Source organism: Chiloscyllium plagiosum, unplaced genomic scaffold (assembly GCF_037043375.1).
Source record: "Chiloscyllium plagiosum isolate Xiang-an unplaced genomic scaffold, Cpla_swu_hap1 HiC_scaffold_18, whole genome shotgun sequence".
Taxonomy (NCBI): Eukaryota; Metazoa; Chordata; class Chondrichthyes; order Orectolobiformes; family Hemiscylliidae; genus Chiloscyllium; species Chiloscyllium plagiosum.
In genome coordinates, this window is record NW_028270156.1 from 42,418,873 (window position 1) to 42,436,323 (window position 17,451).

General features: G+C 38.9%; 1 protein-coding gene across 5 annotated transcripts in view; it reads right to left on the reverse strand.

Annotated features, from left to right (window-relative positions):
* The window catches only part of dennd2b (DENN domain containing 2B), a 465,023-nt gene that overhangs the window by 92,577 nt on the left and 354,995 nt on the right, over positions 1-17,451 (reverse strand). For 4 of the 5 annotated variants that reach the window (XM_087996551.1, XM_087996548.1, XM_087996550.1 and 1 more), the window contains 5 exons: positions 17,145-17,241; positions 12,951-12,995; positions 12,530-12,714; positions 8,101-8,210; positions 7,163-7,232 (listed from right to left, as the gene is read on the reverse strand). In XM_087996551.1, the coding sequence (XP_087852677.1) occupies positions 7,163-7,232; positions 8,101-8,210; positions 12,530-12,714; positions 12,951-12,995; positions 17,145-17,241 (507 nt within the window). The remainder of the gene's footprint in view (positions 1-7,162; positions 7,233-8,100; positions 8,211-12,529; positions 12,715-12,950; positions 12,996-17,144; positions 17,242-17,451) is intronic. The other variant, XM_087996549.1, reaches the window with a different exon arrangement.

The window sequence follows — 17,451 nt, forward strand, 5'->3', positions numbered from 1 at the left end:
ACCACTCTCCCAACCTGTCTAGATCCTTCTGTAGCCTCCCCACTTCCTCAGTACTACCTGCCTGTCCACCTAACTTCGTATCATCGGCAAACTTCGCTAGAATGCCCCCGGTTCCCTCATCCAAATCATTAATATATAATGCGAACAGCTGTGGCCTCAGCACCGAACCCTGCGGGACACCGCTCGTCACCGGCTGCCATTCTGAAAAAGAACCTTTTATCCCAACTCTCTGCCTTCTGTTAGACAGCCAATCCTCAATCCATCCCAGCAGCTCACCTCGAACACCATGGGCCCTCACCTTGCTCAGCAGCCTCCCGTGTGGCACCTTATCAAAGGCCTTTTGAAAGTCTAGATAGACCACATCCACTGGGTCTCTTGTTGTACTGGTGTTCACTAGTGAGAGGGATGATGTGAAGATTGATCTCAGGGAGATGGACTGGATTATGCTTAAAATGATTAACATAGAGAAGGGGGTTCTGAATGGTCTGGCTGGTTGAACAGTAGATACATATCTAGGGGCTGGATGAAATGCATCTCAGGCTGTTGAGTGAGCCAAGGGAGGAAATAACAAGTATGCTGGCCATAATTTTCAATATCTCTCTGACCACAGGAGAGGAGTCGGAGGACTGTAGGGCAGCCAATGTGGTACTGTTATTGAAGAAGGGAGCAAGAGATAAACCCGGAAACTTACAGGCCAGTTGGCCTATATTCAGTGGTGGGAAAAATATTGGAAACAATTTTGTAGGACAGAAGTAATTAACATTGGGAGAGGCAGGGATTAATGCAGAACAGTTTTGTTAAGAAGAGATCACAACTGACCAAAGAGGTAACCAGGTGTGTCGATTAAGGCAATGCATTTGATGTCATCTATTTGGACTTCAGCAAGGCTTCTGATAAGGTCCCACATACGAACCCATGGTTTCCAATTCCAAGTAAATTGAATCCAGAGTAGGCCGAGTGTGAGCCTTATCTGCAGTTCTGGAATCGACAATATAGGAAAGGTGTGATTGCACTGGAAATGATGCAGAGGAGATTTACCAGAATGATACCTGGGTTGGAGAGTTTTTGTTACGAAGTGAGATTGGATAGACTGGGGTTGTTTTCACTGGAGCAGAGGAGTCTGAGGCGGGAACAGGTTTGAGATGCATAAACTTATGACGGGTGCAGATAGTAAGAAGTTTTTCTACTTGGAGGGATTAGCGACCAGAGGCATAGATTTAAGGTAAGAGGCAGGAGGATTAGAGAGGACGTGAGGACTTTGTTTTCATCTAGAGGGTGATGGAAATCATGAGCTCACCTCATGAGCATGGTCGAGGCAGAAACCCTTTTAGCATTCAAGAAATATTTAGGTGTACACTTGCAAATGCCAAGGCAATGGGCCAAGTGCTGGAAAATAGGATTAGAATAGTTTGGCGGCCGTTTTGACAGGCACAGACCTGGTGGGCTGAAGGGCCTTTTACTGCGCTGCAGACCTCTGACTCTGTAATGTCAAGCAATGAGAAGGTTGGGGTCAGGTTTGCAGACTACACGCAGGCATTTTGCAAAGCAATCATCCAGTCTGCCCCAAGGTCTCCCTAGTGTAGGGATGACCATATTGTAAGCAGTAAATACACTGAATTAGATTAAGAGAAGAACAAATAAATTGCTGATTCATCTGCAGAAATATTTGGGGCATTGGGCAATGAGGAGGGAGGAGGTAAAAGAACAAGTTTTACATCTCTGAGGATGGCTCTAATTGGAAAAACAGATTAGTGCAGTTATTAGCTCAGGCAAGGATTTATATCAATTGACTGGAAATTGCTGTAATCAATCCAAGGAAGGATCCATATAGTTTGACAGACTATTGCTGGATTAATGCCAAAGTACACTGCTTACTGATTGAATGCCTGGACTACGAAGTGAAAGATTCTATCATGTAGGATAGAGTCCTGCATGACCATTGGAGATACATTATGGAACAAACAAAGCAACGCAAGAAATTTTAATCCCTTCTTATCCATAAATATATGAACACACTGTCTGAAATACCCCTGTCTACTTAAAATGCAGATGGTTGGCATTTCTATGTCATTGATTTAGAGCAAAACGTCAGTTAAATAATTTTTCTTTTGCTTCAGATACAGAAAATACACCCCAGTATATTGTTGTGCAGTCTTCTCCAAAGTTTGCTGCTACATTTTTGGTAGCATATAATTACAAACATAATAGCTAGGATTTTGTGGTCAGTAGTGAAGCATAGTGGTAGTTTTAAATGTAAGACAGCTGCCTACGTGACAGCTTGGGCTGCAGTGAGAACTTGCTCTCCCGCTTGCTACATGAATTCTTTGAAGAGGTGAGTGGAAAGGCCTAGTAACAAAGGGTGCACATCCTGTGAAGCCATATCCCCTGTGACATCACAAACTCAAGATATGACACTTGAGGTCTGTTTTAATCACAGTCAAATCAGAGTCTCTGAATCAATAGCTATGTTGCTAAGTGACATGCTCGAAACTTAATATTTAAAACTGCTTCCAAATGGGGCCAGACGCACAGTTGATATCATGGTAAATTAAAATGGACTTCAAACAGAATGTTTGTCAGTCAGAAAATAATTGGCTTAATCTTGATATTGCTATTGTACCTCTAGTCCAGACTGAGATCCCCAGCTCATCCTCTTGGAGCAGAGTTAATAATAAAGCCAAACTTTTCACATTTTATGGACGGAAATTTGGGTATTGTGGCAGTGGAGAAAAAGGAAATTGTGGAAGACCACTGACCACAAAGTCGAAGTATTATGTTTGTAGTTGTGTGCTACCAAAAATGTAGGAGCAAACCTTGGAAAGGATGCACAGCCGTACACGGGGTTATATTTTCTGTGTCTGAAGTGAAAAAAAAATTAATTTACTAACTTTTGCTCAAAATCAACAACACAAAAATGCCAACTATCTGCATTTTAAGCAGACTGGGGTATTCAGACAAAGTGCTCATACATTTATGAATCAGAAGGGATTCAAATTTCCTGCATTGCTTTGATTGCTGCATAACGCATTTCCATTAGTCACACAAGACTGCATCCTAGACAGTAGAATCTTTCACTTCCTAGTTCAGCTATTCAGATCATCTGGATTGTTATAATCCCTTAAACACCACAGCCATCTATCAGTGGATGGAGTACATTTTTTGCCTGCCTATCCTTCACTTAATCTCACTTTTGGACGAGTGGACAGTGGGAGTCTCTCTTTTCCATGGACATTTACATTCCCTATTTGACCAAATTATTGGACAGATTTGAATATGAGCATTACAATGGCATATTTAAGCAGCAATTATTCTGAGAGATCTACAGGGACCTTATGCATTAGCTCAGTATTTTGGAAGCATTCACTTTCTCAGCTAGATAAGACTTGTCCTAATCACAATCACCTTTCAATGATAATGTTCTGAATTCAAGTCACCCTCCAGGGTTTGAGCACAAAGAGAAAGGCTGACATTCCAGTACCATACTGAGGGAATGCTGCACTGTCAGAGGCGCTGTCTTTCAGATGAGAAATTACACACAAGCCTCGTCTGCTTGCTCGGGTGGATGTAAGAGGCCATTGTCTTTTTTCCAAAGATGAGTAACAAAATTAATCCTGGTGTCTGAGCCAATACTTTACCCTCAAACAGCACCATAAAAAAAATTGTCTGGTCATTATCACATTGCTGTTTATGGAAATGAGCTATCAAATTCAACAATTTTAAACAACACTAGCAAACTCGCAGTATTTCTATAAATCCCAGACAAATTCTGCAGGAATCAATGAATAACTAACCTATAAATAGTGGATAATCCCTTTGAATAGTGGTGTCCTTCCAACTGCTGAACAAATGCTTCGGTCTCCAACTTTAAGTGACAGTATTACATGAAGCAACATGGTTGAAAATGGCAGCATTATATTACAAACTGCATGCAATGGGGCATGCTCCTAATGCTGATACGAATATCCTCTCAATAAATGGTGCCAGGTAAATGTTGTCGCAGATATCAATGCATAGTGGGGATGCTATTTGATACTTTCCAAAAAGAATCAGATAAAAACTGAACAATCTACTACTTCATTAATTCATTTTGTAGATTAGATTAGATTACATTACATTACATTACAGTGTGGAAACAGGCCCTTCGGCCCAACATGTCCACACCGACCCGCCGAAGCGCAATCCACCCATACCCCTACATTTACCCCTTACTAATATTATGGGCAATTTAGCGTGGCCAATTCACCTGACCTGCACATCTTTGGAGTGTGGGAAGAAACCGGAGCACCCGGAGGAAACCCACGCAGACACGGGGAGAATGTGCAAACTCCACACAGTCAGTCGCCTGAGGCGGGAATTGAACCCGGGTCTCAGGCCCTGTGAGGCAGCAGTGCTAACCATTGTGCCACCCAAACATTAGTTTGCTCTCTTTCTATGGATGTTTCCTGACCTGTTGTGATTCACACAGAGAGTCACCCAAGGTTGGAATTGAACCCAGGTCCCTGGTGCTATGTGGTATCAGTGCTAACCACTGAGCCACCATGTCACCCTATGCCATCTCTTTAAATGTATCTCTTTAAATTTCCATAATGGTTTTTGTGGGTGACTACTAATCTTAACGACCACTTTATTAAATTAGTTCACAGAATGTGGGCATTGGATAGTATGGCAGCTTTTATTGCCCATTCCTAATTATCCTGAGATGATGGCAGTAAACCACTTTCTTCAATCACCTTCCTCAGTCCACATGGATTCTTGTGTTTTGTTGTAGTGTTGTTGCTACTGAATGATTATGCCAAGGATTGGTAAGAGTCAACCACATGATGGAGTTACACACAAACCAGATTAGGTAAGGACAGCGGCTTTCCTTCTTAAAAGGAAGTTAGTAAACCAGTTGTTCGTTTTCCCCCCAAACTTACAATAGATTTGTGGTGGTGATGGCCAATATTTGTTTTCTATTTTAAATTTACTTAAATCAACTGAATTTAAACTTCCCAGATACCATTCTAGGATTTGAACTTATGTCTCAGTTTATTCCAGGTCTCCGAATTGCTGATACAATAGCATAAACTATTATGGTCGCATGCCTATTGACAAATTGTTTGACTGCTAGCCCATATGGATGTCTACATCTGATCATTTAATTGAGACAGATATACATATCTATTTTATTTTAATATTATTAAGATCAGTTTTGAGAGAGCAAGGTTTACAAAAAACACAGGTTTTCAGATGTATTTGCTCCTGTTCTACAGACTCTTTATTTTGTCACTGACTGTCACATCAATATTTTCATCATCCAACTGGCCTTATGAATTCTAAACTCTAAGCTTGAAGAAAATCCTATATCCCTGAGCAAAACTAACAGATGATGCTAATGTGACTGCAAACCAAAATCAGTTATGAAATTGCATGAGCAGTGTTTTGTTTGCTGACCACCTAAGCTCTAAGTTTAATACAGGGCCAGTCACTCAGCAGTCATGCATGACACCAAATGGAACCACGTGCAATCTTACCCACCTAGCAATGTTTTCTCAAGGCACAGCTGCTGTGAAATTATTGAACAATATGCTAATTAGATAAATGTAAAATCTAATGCAATGCCTTCCACTTTTTAAAACACACAGATTTGATCAGTGCTATTTGCCATGACATCTATATGGTGTCCACTTATTGGGATTCATTAAAACAGTGGACATATTGCTTGCTTCACCAGTATTATCAATTGAAGATTACACTTATTCACAATGAGTTTTTGGTTTAAAGACACAAATATCCAAAATATGACTTTTTAATGCTATTGCAACAACTCTTAGTTTCAGACTTGCAAAGATGAAGGAGGAATGTCGGAACCTCAAAGAGAAGATAGATGCAAAATGCTTGGGTTGGGCCACTTTCTTTAAGTGTAAGATTGTGCAAGCTCCTTCATTCAGAATATTAGTACCAGATGTCAATCTTTGACTGCACTTGCAGGAGACTTCGAAGACAAGAGCCAAAATTTCCAGGAGTAGAAGGAACCACAAGTAGGAGAATACCCTTACCATGGCCAGCAGCAGGAACCAAGACTGAATTTTACAGGTAGCAGCCAAGTAAGAATTGGACACAACAGCAACTGCCCTATTCAGAGGCCAGAAACTCAGCAGCCTCAGGACACCACTAGCAGTAATAGCCATATTACAGATAGGTGAGTGGGCCAACACTAGGTGGAAAACCCTCTGAAGAGAGTTAAAAGCAAGACTGTGAAGGAGGGAAATCCCTCCATGGAAACTGCTGGGGTTGCAAGAGCTGTCTTCACTCCCAGCAGCCCTCATTTTACTCACAAAACCCCTTCCTGCTGGGAGGCTGGTTCCCTTAAGGTAGGGGTGGGGAAGTGGGGTCTAACTTGGACAGGGGAGGGATAGAGAAGTGATGGGAGCAATTCTCCTATGTCAAGATGTCAATAGCACACTGTCCACTGAACCAGAAATTGGCAGTAGCAGAGTTCTAGGGAAATTATTTGGTAATTTCTGAAGTCAGTCTGAAGACATTTTCAGACAGGCTCAGGGACTGTAAAGCTGCCTATCTAAACTTGTACTTTCTCAGATAATCACTGTCCACATATGCCGGCCAGGAATTCCAAAGGATCCTGGCGCACAACAGTTTTTGACCTAAGTAGATCCAGTTCATCATTTCCAACCCAAACAAATTTGAAAATGGAATTTGGGGGATTAACAAAGCACTTGGGCTGGATTTTAATGCTACTCACCCAAACTCCACAATGAAATTTCATGTTTTTTTCTTTCATGGATCCCCACTTCCTTCTTACATGATCCCCTCCCCCCCACCGAATCTTTTCCTTTCCCACACTTGTCTCAACAGCCATTTGTAGTCATTGTCTACACATCTGTACACTGGCCAAAAGCCACTTCCCATTCATGGACTGATCACTCTGGGTGAGGAATAAAGCGCTTCTTATTATAATGAGGCAGCAGCATAAAATAAGTATCACCTCAAGCTGCTACTGGGTAGGTCAGAAAAAAAAACATTCCTCCATACGATATCCGAGAGAATCAGGGAAAGAAAGGGATATAATTAAAATAGTTAGTGTTACATTTTACACTTTGATTGAGGGGGCAGTTCAGCTTGTATGTGGGAAAGAAAGCCTCGTTAGGAGATGCATACTCACTAATAATCGCCTGCAATAACCAAACCGCCGACTACCATCTTCCCCAGTAAGCATGAATGAGAAGGTTTCACTGTAACAGATGATTGTTGTAAGTTACTCAAAAGCAAGACCAATAAAAACTAACAGAGAGAGTTATCCTTAAATAAATGTTGACAGATGAAATGCTTTTCATTTTCACCAAGACATCCACTGCAGTCAATTTCTACTAATCGTTTAAACAACAAGATTCCACACTGAACCATCCAAATTGACATTCTGTAATAATGGACTAAATCAATAAATCAATCAAATTATCACTTGAAGGTCTGTTCACTTGAACTGCTCTGGTTTTATTTTGGTGAAAGTGACTTTTAGTTTTATTAAGGACTGCTATACGTGATAGCATTTCACCAGGTTATGCTGCTTTTATAACCAGGCATTGGCAGCTATAAACATTCCATACAACAACATCTGCTAGGCATCTACTGGTGACCATGGAGCTTCCCATCATGAATTTAATTCCAGTGAAAGTGGGAAGACGGCAGGATTTGGGCATGCCACCTCCCTTCTAATTAAGTGGTCCTACTGCTTCTCAATGCACAATCCTCCAAGTGCAGAAGATTCTGGCTACAGTTTTTGGTGGAAGGGGTTAACAACATTCCTCATTTTTTAATAAAACAAATAACTGCAGATGCTGGAGATGTGAAACAAAAACAGAAATTATTGGCAAAACTCAGCAGCTCGTTCCAATGAAGAGTTAACTCTCCTTTCTTCTCATAGATGCTAACAGACCTGCTGAATTTCACCAGCAATACATGTTTTGTTCCTCATTTTTAGTTCATTCAAATCCAACATAAACTGTCAATAAAACATTGTTGCATCTTTCATAAACATTTATAATTGCACACCAAAATACCACGTGTCCTGAATTGATTAAAGACAACCATCTTCTTCTTTACCTGATAAAATCCGATACTGGGCTCCAGTCCTTGGCATCTGGAAAGCAGAATTGTGGGATTGCTTTCAATCGTTCTTCTGCTTCACGAACTTGCTTTGTCGGCCTTTCTAGCTGTGGAGGAGGAGCAAAATCAAGTTACATAATTTTGATATTGTGAACATTTCTCATAATAACATTGTCAAACCTTTAATACTAGATTATGTAACAGCACATAATGTAACAATGCCAAATCGTACCATCGTCAGACCTTAGCCTATTGTTCAATGGAACAACACAGGATATTAAAATGCTCAAGATATCATTGTTAGACTGTGTCAGTATCTACAATTTTAATCCATAAAAATGCAATAGTATGTACTGTAACATGGTCAGATTTCAACAATTTCAATGCAACAGCATGGTGCAAAACAATCCAGGCTGAATCATTTCAGAAGGACTTGTTCTTTGTTTCTTTAGTTATATCCAGTACTGAGGCCATGATCATTTCTTGCACACTTTGACAATTAGTATGCATAACAACAATCTGCGTTATGTTTTAATTATAACAATTACTTTCAAATCTGTTTCAAAAATTAGTTTAAAATTTAAATATTTAAATTGCAGAGCAATCATTTAATTTTTAATTTGTAATAATATATTAGAAAGTACTTGGCCACTTAAGCTTCTATAGTATCCAGTGTTTTGTGTTTTTTGTCATAAATTGACACAAATCGATATTATTTATTCTAAACATTTCACCAATCCACATAACCCCAACTATATAATACAGAAATTCATGAAGGGTTCACAGAAAGTAAATAAGGATAAACCTTTCCCACTGATAGGAGGGGCAATTACTGGAAGACACTTTTTAAGAGAGCTATCAAAAACAACCAGAAAGGAACCACGGAATGTCTATTTTTTAGGCACTGAATTACGATGATCTGGAATATATTGGCTGAAAGAATGGGATAAGTAAATTTAATGATAATGTCCAAAAGCAAGTAAATGCAGAGCAATGAGAAAGGGCAGAGACATCTAACAAATTGAATAACTCTTCAAAAGAGCTACTAAATAATGATACATATTAGATATCAAAGTATAGATAAACTATGCAATCATTATGGTTAGACAATCCTAATTCTTTATGCAGAACATTGCGGCTGCCCATTTTGCTGGTAGCGAACTACCCTTAAACATCCAAAGTACATGCCGTGAGCTCTCATGTTTGAACAGTGCTTGAAATGTGCCAGACATCATATTATTCATGTTTTTGCTTGTCTAGGGTACACACCTGAAACAAGCATTTGGTACACAGAGAATGTAAATTTGATTCCTGCCCTGGTTAAAGCACCTTATCTGAGAAGATTGGGTAAAGTAGATGGACTATGTTTTGCACGCACACTGCATGGATATAATGCAATTGCAACCACTGGCAAGTTAGCTGGTTTATTTTGTATTATTATTGTTGATTTGCTATCATGATGGATTTGCTGAAATAAGACCATAAGGTGGAGAAGTGGAAGGAAGGCCATTTGGCCCATCGAGTCCACTCCACCATTTAATCATGGCTGATGGGCATTTCGACTCCACTTAGCTCCCAGTATCCCTTAATTCCTTGCAAGAACAAGAATTTATCAATCTCTGCCTTGAAGACATTTAACGTCCCGGCCTCCACTGCACTCCGGGGCAATGAATTCCCCAGGCCCACCACTCTCTAGCTGAAGAAATGTCTCCTCATTTCCATTCTAAATTGACGCCCTCTAATTCTAAGGCTGTGCCCATGGGTCCCAGTCTCCCCGTCTAACAGAAACAACTTTCCAGCATGCACCCTTTCCAAGCCATGTATTATCTTATAAGTTTCTATTAGATCTTCCCTCAACCTTCTAAACTCTAATGAATACAATCTCAGGATCCTCAGCCATTCATCATATGTTAGGCTTACCATTCCAGGGATCATCCGTGAGAATCTCCACTGGACACGCTCCAGTGCCAGTATGTCCTTCCTGAGGTGTGGGGCCCAAAATTGGACACAGTATTCTAAATGGAGCTTAACTAGAGCTTTATAAAGTCTCAGAAGCACATCGCTGCTTTTATATTCCAATCTTCGAGCTAAATGACAACATTATATTCGCTTTCTTAATCATGATTCAACTTGCAAGTTAACCTTTAGAGAATCCTGGACTAGTACTCCAGTTTTATTAATTTTTCTCACCATTTAGAAAATAGTCTATGCCTGTATTCTTTTTTCCAAAGTGCAAGACCTTGCATTTGTTCACGTTGAATTTTATCAGCCATTTTCTGGACCACTCTCCTAAACTGTCTAAATTTTTCTGCAGCCTCCCCACATCCTCAATACTACCTGCCTGTCCAACTAACTTTGTATCATCAGCAAACTTCCCCAAAATGCCCCCAGTCCCTTCATCCAGATCATTAATATACAGGTGAACAGCTATGGCCCCAACACTAAACCCTGTGGGACATCACTTGTCCCTGGTTGCCAATGTTTAGTATTTTTTTGCTAATAAGGGTTTGGGTGCAGATATTTTGGGTGTGCAACGATATTGGCCTTTATTGTATGGGTGATGGAGTATACAAGTCGAAACATGTTACTGTACAGTGCATTTGGCAAGAACTCAATTAAAGAATACAGTTTGCAGTTTTGGGTAGCTTATTTAAGGAGGGATATATTTGCATTGGAAAGAACTTCAGAGAAGCTTCATTGGGGTGGATTGAAGGGAGTTTCTTATATGGATACATTAAACAAATTGGTTGAACTGAAGAAAGTTTAGGAGCACGAGAGGTAATTTTATTGAAATAGAAGATTCTGAGGGTGCTTGACAGGGTGGATGCTAAGAGGCAGTTTTCTCTTGTGGTGAAACTAGAATTAGAGGGCACAGTCTCAAAATAAAAGGATCTCATATTTACAACAGAAACACTGAGGAATTTCTTCGCTCAGTCGGCCACTAATCCTTTGTGTTGTCTTCCCAGATGAAGGCTGCATCAATGAATATATACAAGGCTAAATTACACTTGATCTACAGCGAAATCAAGGGTTACAGTATATCAGATAGTAGACTTAAGGCCACAATCAGATCAAACAGGTTTCTAGTAAAGGGTGGAGCAGGTTTGAGGGGCCAAATACCATGTGCCTTCTCCAACTTTTTATGACCTTATTTGTTACAATATGCTACTTTTGGCTGGTATTTTGCTATATGATGAACTATTTTGGATATTTCTGGCATATTGTGGTGAGTTATGTTGGAGCTGGAAATGTGTTGCTGGAAAAGCGCAGCAGGTCAGGCAGCATCCAGGGAACAGGAGAATCGACGTTTCGGGCATAAGCCCTTCTTCAGGAATGAGTTATGTTGGATACTACTTGAGTTCGGTTATTCTCAAAATTGGATGTCATATTCCAACATGAATTCAAATTATCTAAAGGAAGAGTGATTTTAAAGCTTCTTAAAAGGTTTTGATTGGAAATAGCAGAGGAATGAGTATAGTAGTAGCACTGGGATTCAGCTCAATTTGCCACTGTGTACGCTGTGACCTTTCCCATTCTACATCTGCTACTGAAAACGTCATGGTTGTGCATTTTTGTGGGGAACCAATTCATTGTATCTTTGGCCAAACATCTGCTTAATCAACCTAACACCGATGGACAATTCTTTCTCTTTCTCGATAAGGCTCCAATCTAGCAAAAACAGATTGCACATTTGTCAATGCATACACTTTTTTAAAAGAAATACTGTTAAGTCTTTTGTTATTGTGAATCCAGATATTTATGTTTCAAGTAACCCAGTCATATTCTTTACACACTCAAATACATTTTCAATCACAATGCAAGAAGCACTACATATTTTTGCAAATTTCAAGCTCAGAAACAGACCTTCTAAAGAATCAGAGCCAAATGCACAGTGTTGGACCACTACATACAGACAATTAATGAAAATGGGCAGTTTTTTCTTGTTGCTATTTACAGTTTTAACTTATACCAGTTATTTTCCCACTGTCCTTTTTTGATTTTTGATTTGTTGTCTGTATTAACAGGCTGACTTTGTTCTCATTATTGTTTGTTTCTTATTTTCCTTTTTCACTCTATTTTCTTACCACGCTCACTGAGCCAAACTGAAATTGTGGTTCACACTTGACAGAGACAAGCAGCAGCAAGATCAGCAATGATAGCCATTTATGTGGAGAAAAGATTACTGGTTTCATAATTTCACAATCAGGGTTCCTATTAAATACAAACATTCATGTGGGTGACACAAAACTAATGATCTGAAGGCAGATTAAGTTCATATAGGAAATTAAATATTAAGAGGATACTTGCAAAAAAATTTGGTTTACCATTTTCTGTGATTTTAAAGACCGACATTTCCACATTGATTGACACAAGACTAACATTTATCTTGAACACTGGACTGTCTTTTCTAAATTAAAGCATTCACCTTTGGAAACTGATAGGATACTTCAGGGATGTATGTGTTCTTTGAAGGTTTTTTCTTCAGCGATATCACCACAAAATATTCAAAGAGTTCCCGCTCTTGCCACTCGATGAGTTCTCGTTCTAATGTGCGGTAACTGGGAGCTTTCTTTAGGACTGACTGAATATGGACCAAACGTTGGGTATGAGCTGGAAAACAAAAGAAAATCCCAATACAGTTCAAGGTATTTTCACAGTAAACAAAGATAGTCTTGGAATTAAACAATATTAGTTATCTTAGGCATTAACCTGCAGTTTATAGATTTTGTTCTTTGCTCCAAGGTCTATCAACTATTGCATGCAGCACCAGATCACACACAATTCTGGTTTACACAGGTATAAAGGCAGCAGCATGCACTTTCATTCAAGACAGCCTGGCCTCTCACCTTTAAACCTGTCATCCGAGTCGCTCTCACTCTCACTGTTCTCATCTGTGGAAGAGATGAAGAAGCTGAGTGAAGATTCCAGCAAAGCAAAGCAAAACAAAACTTAGTTCAGGAAAGTTGAGAAAATATAGACTAAACAGTCTTTGCTCCTGCAAAAGCTGTTGGAAGTTTAGTTTCTTTGAAAAAAAAAGAAATTTCACAGTAGAATTTTGTGTTAATTCAGTAGTGTGTAAGGCAGTAGGTTAGTTTACCTCTTACTCAGCCTCATGGTTAACAATCCAAAAGAATTTTAAAGAATTTTAGCTTCTGTGTTTCAAAATATTCTTTGTCAAAATAATGATAGTTGATGTCAGCAGGGAAACATGGCAGAAGTGACACAAACACCAATGCCATGAGGGAGTGACGGCTGTCTTCATGCTGTCAGGCTCAATGATTACTTACAATCTGACAGACCGCCACGATTGTGCCTCCTAATTGCTGCATGGCAAATTCTTAATTCTGGACATGCAATTTGAATTGATCAAGAGAGATGCAATTTCTTAGTCAATTCCAACCTCAGTTGCCATCTCACAAGAACGCTGTGAAGTTTTAAAATTTTTCTGCTGCTAACTTGACCACAGAAATCAGGTCAGAATAAGTTGGCCGGTGGTCCTTTTGCTGATTGATAACATGTTACATAGAGCAGCTCCGCAAGCTCTCAAAGTAGTAAATATCGACCTATATATTCTGCAGGAGAAAAGCTGGAGAGGACAATATCAGACAGGAGGGTCACTTTTCATTCACTCTCTCACATTCTCATTCAAATGGGCACTATGGAAAATCCTGGATTTATATTTTTGGTCTAATTTTCAAGTCCTTGCATTCCTTCTCCACTCTAAGAATAAGCTTCTCACTCTAGAAATGTCATTATTCACAGTCCCTCATTTAGCGCGGCAGTCCTGCCCTCCCTAATCAGATCTCTCCACCCTCGTGACTTTAAAAGCGCTCTGAAACACTTTTCTCCACTCTGCATTACATTTACCAACCTCCCTTCTATATTGAAGCATTCCCCTCTGATTCACCCACCACTACTATGCAGTCTTCAATGTAACACACTTTGAGATATATCCCTATATAAAGAGTATTGTAAGGTTGAGAATTATTGCCAATTGTACCACATAACTGTACTGTTCACTATAACCCTGCGTAACAGTGTCCACTTGTTTTATTAAATTATTCCAGAATATTCCAAATTAAAATAATGGTAAACAATCATTGAAATTGATAATTGAAATGTTTACAATTAATGGATGGGAATCACATAAATACAAGGGCCCTAATGTTTGCTCCAAGGTAGGGTATGCAAGTCATGATGTTGTGGGATGTCAGAGTGAGGAATGGGTGGAGCAATGTCCACTGACTCTGGACGCGGATCAGCAAACAACATTAATAATGACATCATAATAACAACTCTTGGGAAATGTTAATATACAGCAACTGTATGTGCTTGAACAGAATTTTTCAAGTCTCACTGACTCAAGTAGCCTATTTATGTAAAAAAAGTGTTAAGAGGTCTGGGGAATTAAATAACTTCACAGCCTGATATTTCTACAGATCTTACATACCCTGCATGATCATTTATCAATTTGTACTGGTTACATTGTTAATAACCAGACTAAACCCCCTCAAAAGATAAGATGATAGCCTAGACCCTAACTTGTTGTTATTTTAAAGGTAAGTGTAAGGTGTTGCATTCCAAATGCAATTTGGTTGGTCAAACTATTTGACTTTAAGCAAAACCCACCATTTTTACACTAACTTAAAATTCAGACAACATAATAAAAGAAGAATTGAGTTCACCGTAACTCTATCAAAATTCTTAACAACATTTATACTTGGGATATATACTGTATATACTCCAGTAATAGTCGAATTTTTTTGACTATTTTTTAAGGTTAAATTTATGGGGTTGACTATTACATGGATACTATTATTGAGGGGCTGAAATTAATGCCTGTGAAAATTTATACTGTATCATTAGCAGAAGTCCAACTGATCTGAAAACAAATAAAAAAAAGAAATATGGTAATTCTGAAAACCTGGAGCGGAACACAACAGGCAGGGGACTGGAAGACCAGGAGCAGAGCGGAACAGCTAGCAGACTGGAAAGCTGGAGCGGTACACGACCAGCACACTGACTCATAAACATTGATCTGTTATCTGTGAAGAACTAGGGTCGACTTTTACACAAGATATTTGGAAAATTCCGGATTATTTGGCCAAACGTAGGGTGTCAACTTTTACATGAGATCGACTATTACTGGAGTACGTACTATAAACACTAGTAAATTAGCTGTTCCAATAGAGTAACATTTCAAACACACCATTGGCTAAAGCAAATTCAGTAAAATAGATTGTCTCACATGCAATTCCAGCAGCAGGAAAAGAACCCCAGCTTTTAGCTGTAGCAGAGAGAGGAAGAAGAGCTTCCACATCTAGCTTCAAGATCCCAGCACTTGCAGAAAGCTAAAACTAAAAATCCTAGTTCTGTGAGAGCTTGACCACACCCATTCAACCGGCTTCTAATGTTCCAACCTTTAAAAAAACCTAAGGCTTCACAGACTGTTTACTCTACTGGCTTTGAACAGATTGCTCTCCACTTGACTCAACTGTTCTTCATAAAAAGAACACAACAAATACACCTTTTAAAGCTATAGCATCGTCACCATATTTCAAAAATACTATTTATGATTTTCAGACCTTTGATTTCGAAGAGTTTTCTTTATGATTGGTGACAGGGTGACATTGGCATTCCTGTTCATCTCATCCATACAGAGGGCAACGGTCCAAAAGGAGATGTGGGACTTATCAAGTGAGGAATAACACTTGAAAATCAATACTGAGGCAATTCTTGCTTACAATTGCCTGACAGCCATCGATGCAACAGTGTTGGCACTGAATTAGGTCTGAAGCATAGCAGTTCTTTGAGCTTCCTCATCATTTGTTCAAAAAGCTTCAAATGTAAGGAAAATTTAACTTAAATAAAGCTTGTCAGATTTTAATTGGAAACCTACATTTCTTCTTTTAGCAATGCAATTCTAAAGCAAATCAAAGGAATAATAGAGGAAAATTAACTTAACTCTGGTATTTGTTACTTTGGGTCAATATGGACAAGGTTAAAGACCCCAGCAACTATTTTGTTTATTTACACTCATTCACTAAACAATTCTTTGCCTCAGACAGCTCTATCATCTTTATGGCATGTTACGTACATTTCGTTACAGAAGGCCTCAAACATATAACATAAGTCAGCTGGTATCTCTGCAGTCTAAGGAAAATCAACACAATTCCCACCCTGGGAACAAAGCAAGAATACCTAATTTTTTAAACAGCTCTCAACACACACAATAGCAAAAATGTGATTTTGGTTCTTCAAACAGTATTTGTGAATAAAAATATCGTTTAACAATGTTTATAGTTTTGGGTTGCTGAGTATTTGGCACCTGGTTGAAGACTAAATTAGAAATGCTTATCTTTTAATTTTCATTTTTATGCATTTTTTTCCCTGCTAAGCTGTAACGTGATCCTGAGGCCAATATTCTTTTGCTAATCCACTAATGTTTTTCCTTGTGGCCTGTCCAGTTTTGCACTGTAAATATTTAAGTATATAAATGGTAATTACAGTGATTTTTAAGAAGCATTTTACCAATTATTTTAAATTTCGAATGGGATTAGAACTGTAGATGAAAATCAATCTCAAAATGCTTTCCTGTCATGGGTTCTGTTGGACCAAGGTGAATACCTACTTATATGGTTGAGAGATCATTACAAATGGGCTGCCATTCTGTATTTGGGTTTGAAAATACAGAAATACAGAATGGCAGCCTAAAATACAGAAGGATGAAAAGAGAAATGTGGGACAATTAACTGAGAATTTAAGCTTTCCAACAATTCATGACTGGTATTTGCAAAGTAGACCACAATCACTTCTCAAAATAATGGCCTGAGAGAAACGGGGGAAAGTTGTTCTCTTACAGAAAAACCCTTGAGGATTTCTTAACTGAGAGGGCTGCGCATCGTCCTGTGCCAAATAGTGGATGATTTAACTGTTTTAATTGTTTGGCGTTCATGTCCTCTTATTTTTATTGGAGGAGTAAAAGGAAGGTGATTTGGATAAAGTACCCAAACCATGCTGGCAACTGCATATTTCCTTACCTCGCAGGGATGCATTTTCAAAATTTGATAGCGACAATTTCTTCAGCCTTTTCTTCCCTCTTTTTGCACTATAGATGCCATTAATTTTCCGGACAAGCTACAAGTTAAAGAACATGTTGAAAGATTTTAAGTAGTTCATTCAAGTTAGTTTCTGTCAAGTGTCAGTATATTATTCATATTTGCTAATTAGTGGAAATTAAATTCGATTTGTTAAATAAAGGACTAGTCTCAGTACTGAGCGCAATAATTTATTTGATTGTCATAAATACCCATCTGGTCCATCAGTATTCTTCAAGCTGTCATTACC